Here is a 17,952-nt window from a genome sequence, read left to right as displayed (position 1 = left end):
GAGTTTCGGCGCGCGAACGCGAGGCCATAAGGCAACAAGTCGACGAAATGCTACGCGACGACATCATCCAGCCTTCCAAGAGTCCGTGGGCGTCCCCCGTGGTGTTCGCGAAGAAGAAGGATGGAACCCTACGTTCCTGCGTCGATTATCGTCGCCTCAACAAGATCACGAAGAAGGACGTATACCCCCTCCCACGGATAGACGACGCCTTGGATCGACTCTACAACGCAAAGTATTTCCCGTCAATGGAGCTCAAAACCGGTTACTGGCAAATCGAAGTCGCCAAGAGAGACAGGGAGAACACTGCCTTTATAACACCAGACGGACTGTTCGAGTTCAAGGTCATGCCGTTTGGTCTTTGCTCGGCACCTGCGACTTTCCAACGCGTCATGGATACAGTACTGGCAGGGTTGAAGTGGCAGACTTGCCTCGTCTATTTGGACGACGTCGTTGTGTTTGCCTCAAGCTTCGAAGAACACCTGCGGCGCCTTGAAACAGTTCTTCAAGCAATCAAAACCTCCGGACTCACGTTAAAGCCAGAAAAGTGCCGCTTCGCATATGAGGAGCTCATGTTTTTGGGCCACGTCATCAACAAGCCTGGAGTGCGCCTCGACCCTCAGAAAAATGCGGTCATCTCCAACTTTCCTCCGCCCGCTGACAAGAAGGCAGTGCGTATATTTTTTGGACTGTGCGCCTATTATAGGCGGTCCGTCAAAGATTTTTCACGGATCGCCGAGTCACTGACGTATCTCACGAAGGCCGACGTCGAGTTCAAGTGGGAGACGCCGCAAGTCGAAGCATTTCAAGAACTGAAGCGACGCCTGCAATCGCCGCCAATACTTGCGCATTTTCACGAAAACGCCGATACCGAAGTCCACACTGACGCAAGCAGCGTAGGACTCGGCGCCGTGCTTGTGCAGAGGACTGACGGACTAGAAAGGGTTGTAATTTACGCTAGCCGGTCGCTATCGAAGGCGGAAGCAAATTATTCCACAACAGAAAAGGAGTGCCTCGCCATCATCTGCGCTACATCAAAGTTTCACCCCTACCTCTATGGCAGGCCCTTTAAAGTTGTGAGCGACCACCACGCCTTGTGTTGGCTAGCTAACTTGAAGGATCCTTCAGGTCGCCTCGCACGATGGACTCTGAGACTTCAAGCATTCGACATCACAATCGTTTACAAGTCCGGGCGAAAGCACTCTGACGTCGACTGCTTGTCTCGCGCCCCCGTCGAACCGCCGCCACAGGACGACCAGGACGACGACACTTTCTTGGGACCCATCAGTGCCGACGAATTCGCCGAACAACAGCGAGCCAACCCGGAACTAAGGAGCCTTGTAGACTACCTAGAAGGCAAAACCGTCATTGTGCCGAAGGTGTTCAGGCGAGGATTGGCGTCGTTTTTCTTGCAAAACGACATTCTCCTAAAGAAGAACTTCTCGCCTCTCCGAGCCAACTACCTCCTCGTGGTACCCTCAGCATTGCGTCCAAAGGTTCTGCAAGCTCTCCATGACGACCCAACGGCTGGACACCTCGGTTTTTCCCGCACGCTGGCGAGGATACAAGAAAAATACTACTGGCCTCGCCTCTCTGCCGACGTCGCCCATTACGTAAGGACATGCCGAGACTGTCAGCGACGCAAAACACCGCCGACAAGGCCAGCCGGACTTCTACAGCCGATCGAGCCACCTCGCCGACCGTTCCAGCAGATCGGGATGGACTTACTGGGGCCTTTTCCGACGTCGACGTCCGGGAATAAATGGATCGTCGTAGCTACGGACAACCTCACCCGCTACGCCGAAACAAAAGCCTTGCCCAAAGGCAGTGCTGCCGAGGTAGCCCGATTCTTCGTTGAGAACATCCTCCTGCGTTACGGTGCCCCAGAAGTCCTCATCACCGACAGAGGTACGGCCTTCACGGCTGAACTAACTCAAGCCATCCTGCGCTACAGCCAGACAAGCCATCGCCGGACCACCGCCTACCACCCGCAGACGAATGGCCTCACCGAGCGCCTGAATAAGACCATCGCCGACATGTTGGCAATGTACGTCGACGTCAAACACAAGACGTGGGATGCCATCCTTCCGTACGTGACCTTCGCATACAACACGGCTATGCAAGAAACGACGCACATGGCGCCGTTCAACCTGATCTACGGAAGGAAACCGGCAACGACGCTTGACGCCATGCTACCGGATGTCTCCGACGAAGAAAATCTCGACGTTGCCACCTATTTGCAGCGTGCCGAAGAAGGTCGACAGCTCGCCCGCCTGCGCATCAAGAACAAGCAGAGAACCGACAGCCGACACTACAATCTTCGACGACGCTACGTCGAGTACCAGCCCGGAGACTGTGTTTGGGTCTGGACTCCGATACGCCGACGAGGACTTAGCGAGAAGCTCTTACATCGCTATTTCGGACCATATAAGATCATCCTATGCATCGGCGCACTGGACTATGAGGTCGTGCCAGACGGTATTTCGCAATCACAGCGGCGCCGCGCACGACCTGAAGTCATCCACGTGGTGCGTCTTAAGCCTTTCTACGCCCGCTGACGAACTTAGGTCCTTTGTTGCTTTGTTATTTTTGTCCCTTTCTGTACGCGTGGTTTTGTTTTCGCTTTCGTGTTTGTAGCATCGGGATGATGCTTTTTAAGGGGAGGGTATGGACACGTATACATGTTTATCTTTCACCGGTGGCCGCTTTCCACCGGCTAACAAATGTTAAACGTTATCGCTCAGCGCACGACGCGCCTGTATCGGAAGTTTCTAGAACGTTATCGATGCTTCTTTCCGTTGCCTGTTTTCACCGACGCTTATGTTATCTGATTGTGTGACCGACGCGAATTGTCTAGAACTTTCTGGAAGACCCGCGGGCATCAGGGATTAATCTGGAACCTTCGATGATTCCGGTACAAAAGCCGACGCGTTTCGCCGCTGATCAGATTTCGACGATCGCCGACTGTATTCACCGCTTTCGTTGTGCTTCGAGCGTAGCTTGCTTTTGTGGGCACAGGTTCGCCCAATAAAGAATAAGTTTCGTCATACACAGTTTTACGACTGTTTACTTCAGCGTCACTACTACGTGACAATACTGTCTTTGCTGGGTTAAGAGACATCTGCCACATGTCGCACCATTGGTGAACTTTTCCTAAGAGGTTATTTAGGAGTATCTGGTCACTAATTGATTTCACTTCTCTATATATGAAACAGTCATCTGCGAATAACCTCGCTGTAACTGTGGCCGATTCTTCGATCAGGTCGTTAATGTATACCAGGAACAACACAGGCCCAAGAACTGAACTTTGAAGCACCCCTGATTTTACGTCACATACCCCGGACCTATTATCATCAATACTGACGAACTGTCGGCGATCATTAACAAAGTCTTCCACCCATTTCACTACACCTGTATATCCTAAAATAGCCGTTAATTTAATTAACAGTTTTCTATGATTAACCTTATCAAAGGCCTTTTTGAAGTCGAGAAAGATCATATCTATTGGTCCCTTGCCATCAATAACATTACTAAAATCGTGAACACTTTCTAGTAATTGTGTTACGGTTCACAAGCCCTCGCGAAACCCATGTTGATGGTTACTAAGAATTATGTTCCGTGAGAAAACCGCGGAATGTACTCAGAAACAATATGTTCTAACACTATACAACAGCCTGACGTTAGCGCAATGGGCCTATAATTGGCAGTAGACGTGGTGTCACCGTCTTTAAATATAGATATAACTTTACTCATTTTCCATTCTTCAGGATGTGTACCTGACCGTAGTGACTTCATGAAGATAATAAAGGAGTACTTCGCAGTCCATTCAGCATACCTCTTTAAAAACAAATTTGGTATCTCATCAGGACCTGCCGATTTCTTCGTATTTAGTTTCAGCAGCAAGTTTAATACTTCTTCGTATGTTACCCGCAATTCCTCTGCAACTGGAAGCTGTTGGTGTACCTCAAATTTGGACTGCTTTCCATCATCATTGGTGAAGACACTAGCAAAAAAGTCATTGAAGGCGTCCGTTATATGACATTTATCCTAAATAAGTCCCTGTTCTGTGCATATTTTAGTGACTGTCTTCTTAGTTGGAGCCAGGTGCCTCCAAAACTTTTGGGGTGATTCGCGTAAAAAAGTATCCATAGTGACACCATAGTACTTGTCTTTACATTCCTTCATCATTAATTTTAGCTGTTTACTTAAGTTTGACATGTCATCATGAACAGCGGAATCGTGTGCACGCTTATAAAGTGCCCTACGCCTTGCCACTTTTCTTTTCAGTTGTATGATCTCTCTCGTAATCCATGGGCTGTGCATCCGTTTTGTTTTACGTTTGAGAGCAACATAATGGCTTATACATTTCTGAACCGTGCTCTTAAAGTTTAACCACAACTCATCTATATGCGCAGATTCATGTTGACTTATTTTTTCAAGCTTCTCAAAACAAAAGGCTAGTTCATCTATTATTGAAGTATCATGAGCTTCATTAAACTGTCTGTAATATGAATAAACTCTTGTACACATGAAGTCGTGAGGCACTATGAAGGGCCGCAAGCTTTTCACTCCAACAACAGGGTCATCCCATGTAAGACATAGCTACCTCGCAATGCCTCGGGAAATACGTGTGACCCTTTCCCATTTCTTTACACAAACATTAGAAGTATTCTTCCAAAACGTGATTCACTTCAATACCTTGCCGAAACCACTGAATCCAAAATTATTGCTCTTACCGAAACATGGCTAAATTCATCTGTTGATGATTCTGAACTGTTATGCACTTTCCCCGATTTTTATATTTTTCGTCGCGATTGAGGCGGTAGGCGGGGCGGTGGTGTTATGCTGGCTACCCACCGTAGTCTTAACTGCTCATTAATCAACATAGCTATGCCAATCGAAGCCTGATTCCTGGTATGTAAAACTTCATATCCACCTGCTATATTAGGTGTATGCTATCGCCCTCCTGACGCAGAACCGTCCTTCATTTTTTCGCTACACGAATTACTTTGCTCTATAACGTCCACACACCGTACCGCTTCCATCATTTTATACGGCGATTTAAACTTTCCCTCCATAAACCGGCTTGATATGTTATCTTCTTTATCAAGGAATAACGAAGAATGTGAATTTTTGAACATGTGCCTCACACTTGGTCTTATGCCCGTGCCACACGGGCAAAGTAGAGTGCACTTTGAGCGAGTGCACTTCGCGGCTAGTGTCATTCGCAGGCTGCCACACGGGAACGCTTAGTGACACTCACTGCAGAGTGCACTCGCCGGCGAGTGTGTTCGGCGAACTCACTTCGCGGCGGCGAAGTGTGTAGCCTCGTTAGCAATGCTTAGAAGATACATAAAGTGATATTGAAAGAAGTGTCAGGAGTAATTTTTAATAACATTGTTTTAAATTGCTAACGTTACAAGATAATAAAATGTGCCACACCGCAAAAAAAAACGACAACAGCAAAAAAACTCTCGCTCTACGGCTGTTCACGACCACGCCGGATAATGACTGCGCAGTTGTTTGGCGGATCGAGTAGTATTGACTGTTGCTAGTGAAGTTGCCGTCGTTGCCGGCGCTTATAAAGGTGGATTGTAAATGTTGTTTCTAACAATAATAAACTGTTTTTGTGCACACATTTTTATATTAAAAAATATATGCTTTCCCGTCTGACTCCCGGTTGCCATGACCATCAATTTGAAAGAACACTTTTCTTTCACGTGTAGCAGCGCACCACCAAAGTGACACTCAGCGCGCTGAAGTGCACTCGCTCGAAGTGCACTTTACATTGCCCGTGTGGCACGGGTATTACACAGCTAATCTTGGAAGCAACGAGACTTACTGATAAAAGCGCGCACATACTAGATCTTTTGTTGACGTCACACCCTGATAATATCTCGTCACTAACAATTCTACCTGGGTTGAGTGATCGCGTAATAGTTCATGATTCCACTCATTGCCAACTATTACATCCTAAAAAGGAAAAGAAATTATTAACACTGTACGATAAAGGAGATTATGGCAGCATGAATAGAGACCTAGCTGAGTTCTGCACTTGGTTCCTAGTTGATTTTCTGGATAGATCAGTTGAGACAAACTGGCTGTTGTTCAAAAACAATATGCGTGACCTAATTAATAGATACATACCAACCATTTATGTTACAGAGCGCGTATCGTCCCCTTGGTTCAATAACAACTTAAAACGTCTCAACAACAAAAAGAAGAGACATTTTCGAGCTGCAAAAATGCTAACAATGCATGCGCTTGGGCAAGATACCACGAGGCTGAAAAAACATTTCAGCGCTTTGCAGCGGAAGATAAGCCACGTTTCCTTTCTACTACATTGCATAGAATGTTGCGTAATAATCCAAAGCAATTCTGGAAAACAATTAAACCAGCCCACCATAAAACTGTTTCCTTATGCGACGATCACAATAACCCTCTTCCTGAAGCAGTGGTTTCTGATGTACTTAATGAAACTTTTTCTTCTGTATTCACTCTCGAACCAAATGATGAACTGCCCATTTTTCCTGAATTTAGTTACCCCACTATGCCCGATATACAAGTAAGCCATCATGGCTTCAGGAAACTAATTGACAATATTAAATTGTCATCTTCTGCAGACATCGATGGAATTAACTTCATGGTGTTAAAAAATATCAAGCATAATACAAGTGTCATCCTGTCTCACATTTTCCAACAGTCCCTGTCATTAGGAGTGGTGCCACAGGACTGGAAGGTGGGCAAGATTATCCCAGTCCTAAAGAAAGGTACTTCGTCAGCACATAATAGCTATCGACTCATCTCATTAACGTGTGTGGCTTCAAAATTAATGGAGCACGTCATTTATTCGCATGTTACCAAGTTTCTAATCTCTGTTGACTTCTTTCACCCACAGCAACATGGTTTTCAAAAAGGTTTTTCTTGTGAGACCCAGCTTCCATTATTTACTCATGACAACAGCTCAAGCATTGATCGCAATATTCCCATAGACGCCCTGTTCCTCGACTTCGAAAAAGCCTTTGACAAGGTACCACATAAACGACTATTCCTTAAGCTCCCACAATTAAATCTTAACCCCTTCGTCTTCGACTGGCTGTGTGACTTCCTACCAAACAGGCAATAGGTCTGTATTAATGGGCATACTTCCTAATTAGCGCCTGTTATATCCGGAGTTCCTCAAGGCACCGTAATCGGACCATTGCTTTTTTAATCTTCATCAATGACCTACCGACAAACATCTCCTCCTGTATTCGCCTTTTCGCAGATGATTGTGTCCTTTACCGTCCTATCCTGAGCTTCCATGATAACATTTCCCTTCAAAACGATTTAGTAACTGTTGAAAACTGGTGTTGAACTTGGTTAATATGTTTGAATATCAAGAGGACTTCGCAGATCTCATTCCACCGCCGAGCTTCCTACCAAGCACATAAGTACGTCATTTTTGGCTCCGAATTATCTTTAGCTTCATCGTATATGTACCTCGGTATCACAGTGACTAATGATCTCAGCTGGTCACATCATATAGCAAGTATAACAAATGAAGCTAACCATGTCCTTGGCTATGTCCGGCCTCACCTTAAGTTTACCCCTCCTCACGTAAAATTGCTAACGTGCCAAATGTTTATTCGTCCCAAGCTGGAATACGCATGCGCAGTTTGGGACCCATACCAGATTAACCTAAAGAAATCTCTTGAGTCCATCCAAAACCGTGCTATTAGATTTGTCTTCTCAGATTATTTATACTATTCTAGCGTCACTGATCTAAACATACGGCTAATCTTCCCAGTCTTGTGTCACGCAGAAAAATAGCGCGCCTGTCCCTCTACCACAAGTTTTATCACTCGTCTCTTGCTCACTCGATTATCATACCTGCTCATCGCCTTTCGCTCCGCAACAGTCACTATAAAGGTGTATACCCATCACCTGCGCACACTACTGCGCACCTCAACTCATTTTTCATTCGAACAGCGAATGACTGGAATCACATGCCCACCGACGCTGCGCACCACTCCGACCCGTGCCACTTCAAGTCATTCATCGAAGAACTCGTACAACTGTAACCCACCCCTCATGTAATACCCCATACCAGGGGCATGTGATGTATCAATAAATAAATAAATAAATTAAAGATGTCTCCTCCATCTTTGATTAAATCGACTGTTATCCCATCTTCCCCAGCAGCTTTGCCCCTGCAACTTCATATGTCGCCCAATTAGCGTGCCTATGCCTCCGCCTTTCCTTGTACCTGTCAGTCTCTTGCACCTCTCCCATACAGCATTGTCAATTAGAGGCGGCTGCTTCAAGTCTCGTAGATGCGTTTAGGCAAAGGCGAACAGGCTGATACCTTCATCATTTAGCCGTGGTGGTAGGAGCGGCCGTTGTAAAGGCCCGGTGAGCTTGCGGTGTCATGTTTACATCCCCTCTGGATGTAAACATGGTGTCATGTTTACATGACACCATGTAACATGGTGTCATGTTTACATCCCGCATTTAGTATGTCAGCCCGTCCTCTGGGGTGGAGATGGAAGACCAGCGAAGCTGTACTATGGTGGCAATTATGTATTTCCATCTGTAACTATTGGGATGTTATGGTGTGATTGCTTATTTTAACTATAAAATAATGAAAAAATAAATATGATCCGGTGGTTTCATTTATTTAGTGACCACATGGATCATGGCCTTATGGTCACTACGGTACACCGCCATAGGGGGCACGCAAAGATTGGCACGTTCTTCATAAACACGCCACCAACGCCGCGCGCGTTTGTTGCGAACGAGGGCAAAACACCGCCACCGTCGACAACAGTCCTGCGCGATGTTGGTGCTACTACAGGTCCAAGTTTATACAGCTCCTCAGAATATTGAGAATGACAGCCCATCAACAAACGTCATGAAACAAAAGACCGGCACTGCCTACCTTTTCTCTTAAATCTTCTCGGACTGAAATATCCCCTTCAGTCATGGCGTACACATTTGTGTACGCGACTTATTTTCGCAATTTCTCTGCAGTGGTGTCAAGGAATAGATCGCGAACATTATGCTTATAGTAACTTGAAAATTCCGCTTACCTAATGCACCTCCATTTTATTTCTGAGTGCAATGTGTCACTATAGACGACCGCTTTGGTGAAGGCACTACCGTGTTTGACGGGCTGTTCGACGTGAAGCGGTTTGGTAGCAGTTGTGAAAGAACTTTTTTGCTTTCTAGTAATGCTTGCAGCGAATAATTAAATTGTGTATGTAATTCGAGCGGTTTACTAAATTTATTTTATGAAGAAACGTAGTGTGACTGACTGATCACTAAGCAGATATTCGATAACTCTATAATTATATTGAGTCATCATAATATGCACAAGGAGTCCTTCCACTACCCTGATTTGCTTTCAATGGAGCATGCAGTACCTTGGCATAAATATTTGTAAATTTCATACATTTATCGAAAGTCTATCATAATTCGTGACTGAAGGGGATATTAAAAGTGCAAAACAAAAAAAAAGAAGCAGTTTCGCCCGAAAGGCGGAGCGCCTATCGCGACAGCAATTTAGTAGCGAGCTATGCGGAGTAGGGAGAGTAGTTTTATCAGACGTATCAATTTGGACACATTCGCTTACTCACTGAATTAACAAGCATAGCGCTAGTGCGCACAAGCAAACATGAATAGATTACACCCAATCCGTACAGACTCGCTGTGAGAACGCTGGCGTGAACAAGCGTGCCAGCAGCAGCGGGCGAACGTTCGTGTGGTCTATCGCTTCAACGGAAACTGAGTGGCGAAAGCACAGCGCATACTAAGGTAGGAGCCACGTTGGAGATCTCTTTAAACATACGGTGGCCGTGACGGCCCGGCGCCGCCACAAGTACAAGTACGCAGTTGCTCGCAGAGCAGCAGCTGCAACTCCTTCCTACCGCGCTGCCTTCCGACTTTCCTCCTTTCGCGTGGGAGATTGAGTCGCCAGTTCCCTTTGCGCCCGGTCGCAAAGCGCACCCAGTTCCCTTTGCGCCCGGTCGCAAGATGCGCATTTGGTGCCGAATCTAAACGTCTCCTCCCCTCCCTCCATCTCTTCCCCCCACGGCCTTTCGCGCGACGGCAGAAGTCGCGTTTGCTCTCCGCCAAGCGTTCGCTCCCCTTGAAAGCGCACATCATTCGCTCACCTTCGCGCGCTTTCATTCGCACTTACAGCATACGGCCAATGAGTTTTCTTTTTTTTTCACGCGTTACCTGCGTGACAACGGCGGACGAACGGACGGCGCAGCCTCCACCTACATCAGCTCTGCTGTTAAAAACTTGTAAAACGACTTACCGTGTGGAGACGAGAGGGTGAAGTATCCCGACACGTCAGCAGGATTATTCCACTCTTGAGGATATGGTGTGACAGCTGCAGTGATGTTAAATGTTTGCACGACAGGTTTTCCATACGAAAGTTTGCAGCTGTAAGTGGCGAAAGAGCCCGTGACAGGAAGGATGCAATGCACACTTGGTGAAGGCGTACGTTTGAATTTGCATATATCATAGTTCCTCCTGTGCGCCCATGTGCCAACCATGTATAGTGCCCCGCGGGTCAAGTTGAATCTGTATTGCGTTGCACTGACGTTGAAGGGGTTCCGAACAGCAAAATAATGATTTGGCAATGAAACGGAGCGCCTGGCTGGAAAGAGGCTTTGTAAAACTTTATCAGTCAGCTCCTTTCGGTATCGTTCAGCTGTAAGAGCACAAAAGAAAGAGTGTCAGTCTTCGAAAGATTCTAATCACTCGAAATCGATGGCACCTGCTACTGATATAAACTGTTAGCAATTATTGGCGTTTGATGGCTAAAGCGATTTCAAAACGCGCATTTTGCCCAGACAGATGTAATACAGGACAGTTAAAAAGACATCCACATATATTATTCCTCGCATCATGATTTGTTCTATCTAAATTATGGATGCCTATTACTGAAAAATTCTAATCAACATCAAGATTGTTTATTTACACGCTCTTCTAGTCCAGTACGTAGGTCGAGCCCACTTTCCTTCTGTGAATATTTATCTACGTTTCACAGTGTTCCAACAGAGAACAGGCATATTGAAGGAAACATACCATTCATTCTTGTTACACAGCAGTCATTGCATTGTTGCATAATGCAGTCATTGATATAAAAGAATGTTCTGTAGGACGACACGAGCAAAGCAATTACCAAGAAAAGCATTTTGCTTGGAGGCCCGCTCGCTTTCAGAGCAGTGGATTCTGGGAGCCAGAAGACAGCGTGCCATCGCGGGAAATGGAACAGAGAGCGTGCCTGATACGTTTGTTCAAGTTCATCGTGTCTGCACCCTCAAAAAACACTTTTATGCCGAGGACGTGTTTCAGAGAAGCCGCTGCACATACTGCTCTGCATTTACTGTCCCAGAATTTTCTTTTTTTTCTGCTGTCTATCCCCTTAACTATCACGTGGAGTGCAGGTCTGCGGCAGCTTCGAAGGTTGGAGGCCTCACCAAACTTCCTTTATTGATAACAGACTCCCTTTATATCTTTTTTTTAACTTTGCCTGGCTTTGGTATTTTTTCCTGCAATGCATACAAAGTACTCCAGCGATCATTTCTAGCGTTTTTAAACAACACAGGTCATTCTACGCGAAGATAAGCAAGGGCATATCGTCCACAGTCAACCATAGTCACCATCCGTAACATTTTATTGATGCCATTCTATTGCATATACAATTGCAATTAGCGATGTTTAATTACAGTGCGGTTGAAGATTAATATGCAGAAGACAAAGATAATGTTCAATAGCCTAGCAAGGAAACAAGAATTCAGGATCGCCAGTCAGCCTCTAGAGTCTGCAAAGGAGTACATTTATCCAGGTCAATTACTCACAGGGGACCCTGATAATGAGAAAGAAGTTTACAGACGAATAAAAATGGGTTGCAATGCATACGGCAGGCATTGCCAAATCCTGACTGAGAGCTTACCACGGCCGTTGTAAAGAAAAGTGTACAATCATTGCATTCTACTGGTGCTAACATATGGGGCAGAAACTCGGAGGTTAACAAAGAAGCTCGAGAACAAGTTAAAGACCGCAAAAAGAGCGACGGAACGAAAAATGTTATGCCTAAAGATAAGAGACAGAAAGAGAGCGGTGTGGATCAGAGAAAAAACAGGAATAGCCGATATTCTAGTTGACGTTAAGCTGAAAAAGTGGAGCTGGGCAGGCCATGTAATGCGTAGGATGGATAACCAGCGGACCATTAGAGTTACAGAATGGATACCAAGCGAAGGGGAGCGCAATCGAGGACGACAGAAACCTAGGTGGGATGATGAAGTTAGGGAATTTGCAGGCGAGAGTTGGAATCAGCTAGCGCAAAACAGGGGTAATTGGAGATCACAGCGAGAGGCCTTCGTCCTGCAATGGACATACATATAGGCTCATGATGATGATGACATATCACCTTCTAATTTGAAGAATTGTAATGAGTTTTTGATCATTCCATCCACATCCGCCCCTTTCTATAATATTGTTACGCGAAGGACGAGTCAGTAAGACGAGCAACTATTTACAGGTTATATTTACAACAGCGGTTGCAGCGCTGACCGGTTAGATTCACAGCGCGAGCCCAGCTCGTTCTTCCTCTTCTTTTCTCGAGTGATGTAGCAATATTTATTGGGGTGAGTAGGGTGGAGGGGCTTTTAACGTAATAAAATTTAATGAAAAATTGAGAGAAATGCTCCGCGTAGACCAGTTTTGAGTAGTGGATTCTAAACTCCGCGGCTGACGAAAACCATGGCTGTTAAAAATCTAGTTTTTCACTAATTTATTTCAGAAAAAACTTCGTTATATAGGGTTTGGTGCAGAGTTAATTTCGGTATAGCAAATTGATGACAACAATGAACCTTATCGATACCTGCTGTGGAATAGAATTATTTTTCATTAGTTTGGGAACTTTGTAGAATCGGGTTTCGCTAGATCGCGTTTTAACTGTACTGAAAATGCGAAAAATACAACTATCATTAGGCTTATAAGACGCACAGGCACGACGGGTACAAAAATTAACCTACCTTCTTGCATCTTTGATGAAGGGGAGACTCCTTAAAAATAAAGAAAAAACATCATTATGAGTTATACCTGTAACTGTGATCAACGGTCATTTATACCTTACTTTCCATTGTCATGAATGATATTCTTGTTGCGAATTCAACGTGCAAGCGGTCTGTTTAATCTGTTTGTTGGCAAGGATGCTATATTCTGAGTCTCTAAAGACAAATTTTGATGCAGTCCCTATTGAAAAAAATGTGAACGAGAATGTACGAGAAATAGTGTACGCGATTATTGCTCCGTAGACTGTGCGAGAAACTCGTTCAGTCTGCGAGAACTCGTTGAGTCTACGAGAACCTCGTACAGTCTACGCAGCAATCATCGCGTACATTTCTCGCACACATGTGTACGAGATCGCGTTCTTGTCACTGAACGAGATTCTCGTACATTATGAACGAGTTCGTTTCTACGAGCTGAGTGCGTACAAGATGACGTGCTTGTACGACCTGCGAGAGTATGCACCCTGAAAAAGATACGCACCTCATATTCATATTTAGTATAATAATGCAAATACAATTCTTGTAAATACAAGTGTTCATGCATGAACACTTGTGCTGACCTTACTGCAGTGTTGTGTCGCTGTAATGGTTTGTTCAGAAATCTACAGTAAAGAGTTATGTTGAGGTTAAAAAAAATGTAAGGTGAGGTAATGGTTTGTACTTCTTAATAAACAAGTACACGTTACACAGGTTCTTCAGCACACCTATTCAAGCTTACAATAATAGTGAAGTCCTCCGATTTTAAGCAAGAGCACGTCATACATCTCGCAAGCGTTGTTTATTGGACCTTATAATGGTACTTCAATACACCCAGTCTGTTGACAGAAGACCACTGGAATGGGTTGCTTGAGTGAGAGCTTGCCGCGCACCTGAAAAAGTAAACAAAAGCCAACAGTTTTTTTTAGGGGCGAAGCTCCTTATAGCGGCACCCGTTCCGTCCCCGTCGTAGTAGTAGTAGTAGTGTGTAACCAGTCTGAGAAAAATGAGAAAAAAATTCCGAAGTTGTGTCCGTAGCGCGGAATCGAACCAGGGACCCCTCGCTTCCGAGCGCGCGGCGTTAGCCCACTACGCCACGAAGCGGACATGGACAAACGCACCACGATGGCTATAAATACCCAACATTAACGAAAGGCCGCGTTTCTAGCGCGTTTCTAACGCGTTTGTGCTAGCGCGTTACGGCCCGTCTAAGAAGCTGGTGTAAGACGCTGTGGCCTCTCCACTTTACCTTCAAGGCGTTTCGAACACGCTGCCCAAGGCGGTGGCAAGTCAAGCTCAAGTCGAGGAGCGTTTATGAATACGGGGGGTATACTCTCTCAGCAGTCATGTGATGGCGTCGGCAAACGCGGTGCACGTTCAGGCATGTGTAAATGGCTGCGTAAGACGTTGTGGCCGCTCCCCCTTACTAGATAGTACTGCACGTTTCTAACGCGTTTGTGCTAGCGTCCCCTTAAGCGGGAGATCCGATGATTCCCTCCGGAGCTTCGCCCACTCATCATCATTCACCTCGTGGATCTGCTGTCATTTTTCACACATGCAATAAGATAACACATAGGCAAAAGCAGTTTAGCTGACATTCACACAGGTAAGAATGCTTTAGCATTCAGAACATGCGATACTGAACAAAATTTATTAAAAATAAGTGGTTTCCTGCAATGCTTATGACTCCTAAGGAAACGTGCATTATAGTTTTGTAGAATAACCTGTTACATTAGCAGATCACTGAAACAAGTGTTATTAGAGTAAAAAAAGACATTATTTGAGTAATAATAATTACTAGTACTGAAGCAACATAAGTAACATGATTAAAATCTACTTTTAGAGAGCAGCATCAACAGGTCGAGCTAATTAAATTACTTGGAAACTGCTATTCTGCCAGCAAAACTAAAAATCGTGGTGGCTTAGTGGCTTTGGCATTGCACTGCTAAGCCGAATGGCGCAGGATAAAATACCATGCACAACGGCCACATTTTGATGGCAGCAAAGTGCAACAACACCCCCATAAGGTGCATTGGGCACATACCCCCAGTGTTCAAAGTTAATCCAGAGTTCCCCACTACAGGGTCCCCCATAACCATATTGTGCAGAAGGACTTGGTGTTAGGCAAGTTGCTGTTTGCTGAACGACATAGCGCAAAGGCACAAATACACAGAAGATACACAGACACACGTCACAGGCGCTACTAACAAGTTTATTTGAAGCACAGCGAGATACGTCTTAGGAAAGGCAAGCAGAATTCCAGCTCGCCTTTCCTGACCTCTTCAGCGGCACCGGCTGCGTCAAGCGACCCTACAAAATGGTGCTACGAGAGGATGCCGTTCCAGTCGTCCAACCTGCCCGCAGAGTACCCATAGCATTGAAAGGACGCCTGCGACAAGAACTCCAAAGAATGGAAAAGGCCTCAATCATCGTCAAGGTGGATGAACCAACCGATTGGGTAAGCCCCCTGGTTGTTGTGCACAAGAAGGATGGTACGCTTCGCATTTGCATGGACCCGAGAGCAGTGAACAGGAGCATTAAGCGGGAGCACTATCCTATGCCTTCACGAGAGGACATAGAGAGCGAACTGGCAGGAGCAAAATACTTCTCCCGGCTCGACGCCAATGCCGGCTTTCATCAGATTCCTTTGGACGAGGCCACGTCACAAATATGCACTTTTGCGACACCATTTGGGCCGTACCGTTTTTTACGTCTTCCTTTCGGAATTTCATCGGCGAGCGAGGTGTTCCAAAAGACGTTAACAGAGATGTTCGAAGGGCTGCCGGGAGTGCGCGTCTACGTAGACGACGTTTTAATATGGGGCGACTCTAAGGAAGAACACGACGAACGCGTCACTGCTGTGCTGAGACGGGCACAGGAGGAAGGGCTAACATTTAATCCAGCTAAGTGTGTGTTCTGTACCACACAGGTTGCATTCCTTGGCGATGTTATAGGACGAGACGGAATTCGTCCTAGTCCCGGTTTAATCGAAAGCGTCCGTGCCATGCCAGCTCCAAAAGATAAACAGGGTGTGCGTAGACTGCTCGGTGTCGTGAACTGCTTTCGAAAATACCTGCCAGCATTGAGCGACAAAACAGCATTGCTTCGAAGCCTCGTTAAAGAATCCTCGGTGTTTGAGTGGACAACAGCCCATGAGCACGAATGGGACCATATCTGCGCAGCGCTTACAAATCCCCCGTTGTTGGCTCTTTTTGATGAAAAAAGGAACACAAAGATAACGGCGGACGCCTCGGGAACGGGTATCGGTGCTGCATTATTGCAAAGACACGGGGATGACTGGCGCCCAGAGTGACCTACGCGTCAAGGGCGCTGACGCCGAGTGAAGACCGATACGCCCACATAGAAAAGGAAACACTTGCAATCGTTTTCGCTTGTGAAAAATTTCATCAGTTCGTATATGGACGAAAGATTACGGTTGAAACTGATCACCGGCCATTATTTGCGATTGCCCAAAAGAACATTGGAGATATGCCACCCAGACTGCAACGGTTTTTCATCCGTCTGATGAAATTTGATTTTGTATTGCAGTTTGTACCTGGGAAGGACCTGTTACTCGCAGACATGCTGTCCCGGGCCGCACTACCAACTGGCGGAAGTGACCAAGTCGAGGACGTGGACGTGCACACAACGCAAGTAGTCTCCAGCATCATAAGCAAAGCGACTATGGTGCGACTACAAAAGGATACCCTTGAAGATCCGCTTCTCAGCCGCACTATGAAACAAATGGAAGATGGCATGGCAATAGACGGCGTACTGAAGCCGTATGCGGAAGAGCTATCCGTGGTCAATGGAGTGATTCTCAAGGGTTGCAAAGTGGTTGTGCCTAAATCAATGCGTCCGGAAATTCTTGAGCGTATTCACGAAGGCCACTTGGGTATGAACAAGTGTAAGGCTAGAGCTCGTAGATTGGTTTTCTGGCCGGAAATGAGCAGTGACATTGAACAACGAGGGCGAACTTGTAGCGTATGTCGAAAGTACGCCTACAGCCAACCGAGTGAACCCCTCCTGCTACAGCCAACGCCCGACCGACCGTGGCATCGCGTAGGAATAGACCTATTTACATTCGCTGGAGATCACTACGTTGTTGTGTTTGATGCCCATTCTAACTTTCCAGATGTCGAGAAACTGAGAGGTACCACGGCGGTGGAAGTAATCGACAAGATATCTGCTATCTTCTCTCGATACGGCATTCCCAGTCAAGTTTGCACCGACAACGGGCCTCAATTTGCATCGCGAGAGTTCGCGTTGTTCGTACGCCGGTATGACTTCGAGCATATCACGTCAAGTCCCGAGTTCCCACGGTCAAATGGCTTAGCCGAAAAGGGTGTGCAGATCGTGAAGCGTATTCTAAAGAAAACCCACGAGTCCCGAGGTGATGTATGGCTCGGTCTGTTGGCGTATCGATCTTCTCCTCTTGACAGCGGTCAATTACCCGGAGACTACTGCAAGGTCGCCGCCTGCACGCAACACTTCCTGAATACAATGTCGACGGAGGGATCCCCGTATTGAAACAGCGTCAGTCTTCCCGAGGCAGGCCACTACCACCCTTGGAAGCCGGAAACGTGGTCCGGATCAAACACAGAAGCTGGTCACGCCGAGCGAAAGTGGTAAAGGAGACTGCACCACGATCGTACGTGGTAAAAACAGAAGACCATGGCCTCCTGAGACGCAACCGACAGCACTTGCTGCAAACGGATGAAAACTTCGACGGTGAGGTTAGCGACGTGGGTAACGGTAACCCGCACCCCGACGCGAGGCACCCTGGCGCACCCCGACGCGAGACGGAGTGCAGTGATAGACATCGAGGCAACATCACGCAGGGCAACCCATTAGGCAGTCACCAGGCAGAACCAGCTCATCCAGGTGAGGACCCCAACGCCACTTCCCC

The 17,952-nt window shown here is 46.3% G+C and overlaps 2 protein-coding genes across 2 annotated transcripts in view; one reads left to right on the top strand and one right to left on the bottom strand.

Moving 5' to 3' along the window:
• Positions 1 to 13,058, bottom strand: part of LOC125945458 (uncharacterized) — a 29,667-nt gene extending 16,609 nt beyond the window's left edge. The window contains exons 1-2 of the mRNA XM_049667208.1: positions 13,032 to 13,058; positions 10,301 to 10,699 (exon numbers count right to left, since the gene is read on the bottom strand). Coding sequence (XP_049523165.1) covers positions 10,301 to 10,699; positions 13,032 to 13,041 — 409 coding nt within the window. The 5' untranslated portion in view covers positions 13,042 to 13,058. The remainder of the gene's footprint in view (positions 1 to 10,300; positions 10,700 to 13,031) is intronic.
• A 2,262-nt stretch (positions 13,059 to 15,320) lies between these two features.
• Positions 15,321 to 17,573, top strand: LOC125945779 (uncharacterized protein K02A2.6-like). The gene is made up of 2 exons (XM_049668069.1): positions 15,321 to 15,501; positions 16,593 to 17,573. Exons 1-2 carry the CDS (start codon positions 15,361 to 15,363, stop codon positions 17,571 to 17,573), a joined length of 1,122 nt encoding a protein of 373 aa, XP_049524026.1. The 5' UTR covers positions 15,321 to 15,360.
• Positions 17,574 to 17,952: the final 379 nt, after the last annotated feature.

Source organism: Dermacentor silvarum, chromosome 5 (assembly GCF_013339745.2).
Source record: "Dermacentor silvarum isolate Dsil-2018 chromosome 5, BIME_Dsil_1.4, whole genome shotgun sequence".
Taxonomy (NCBI): Eukaryota; Metazoa; Arthropoda; class Arachnida; order Ixodida; family Ixodidae; genus Dermacentor; species Dermacentor silvarum.
Note: the sequence above shows the minus strand (reverse complement) of the source record. Positions and strands in the feature narration are given on the sequence as shown.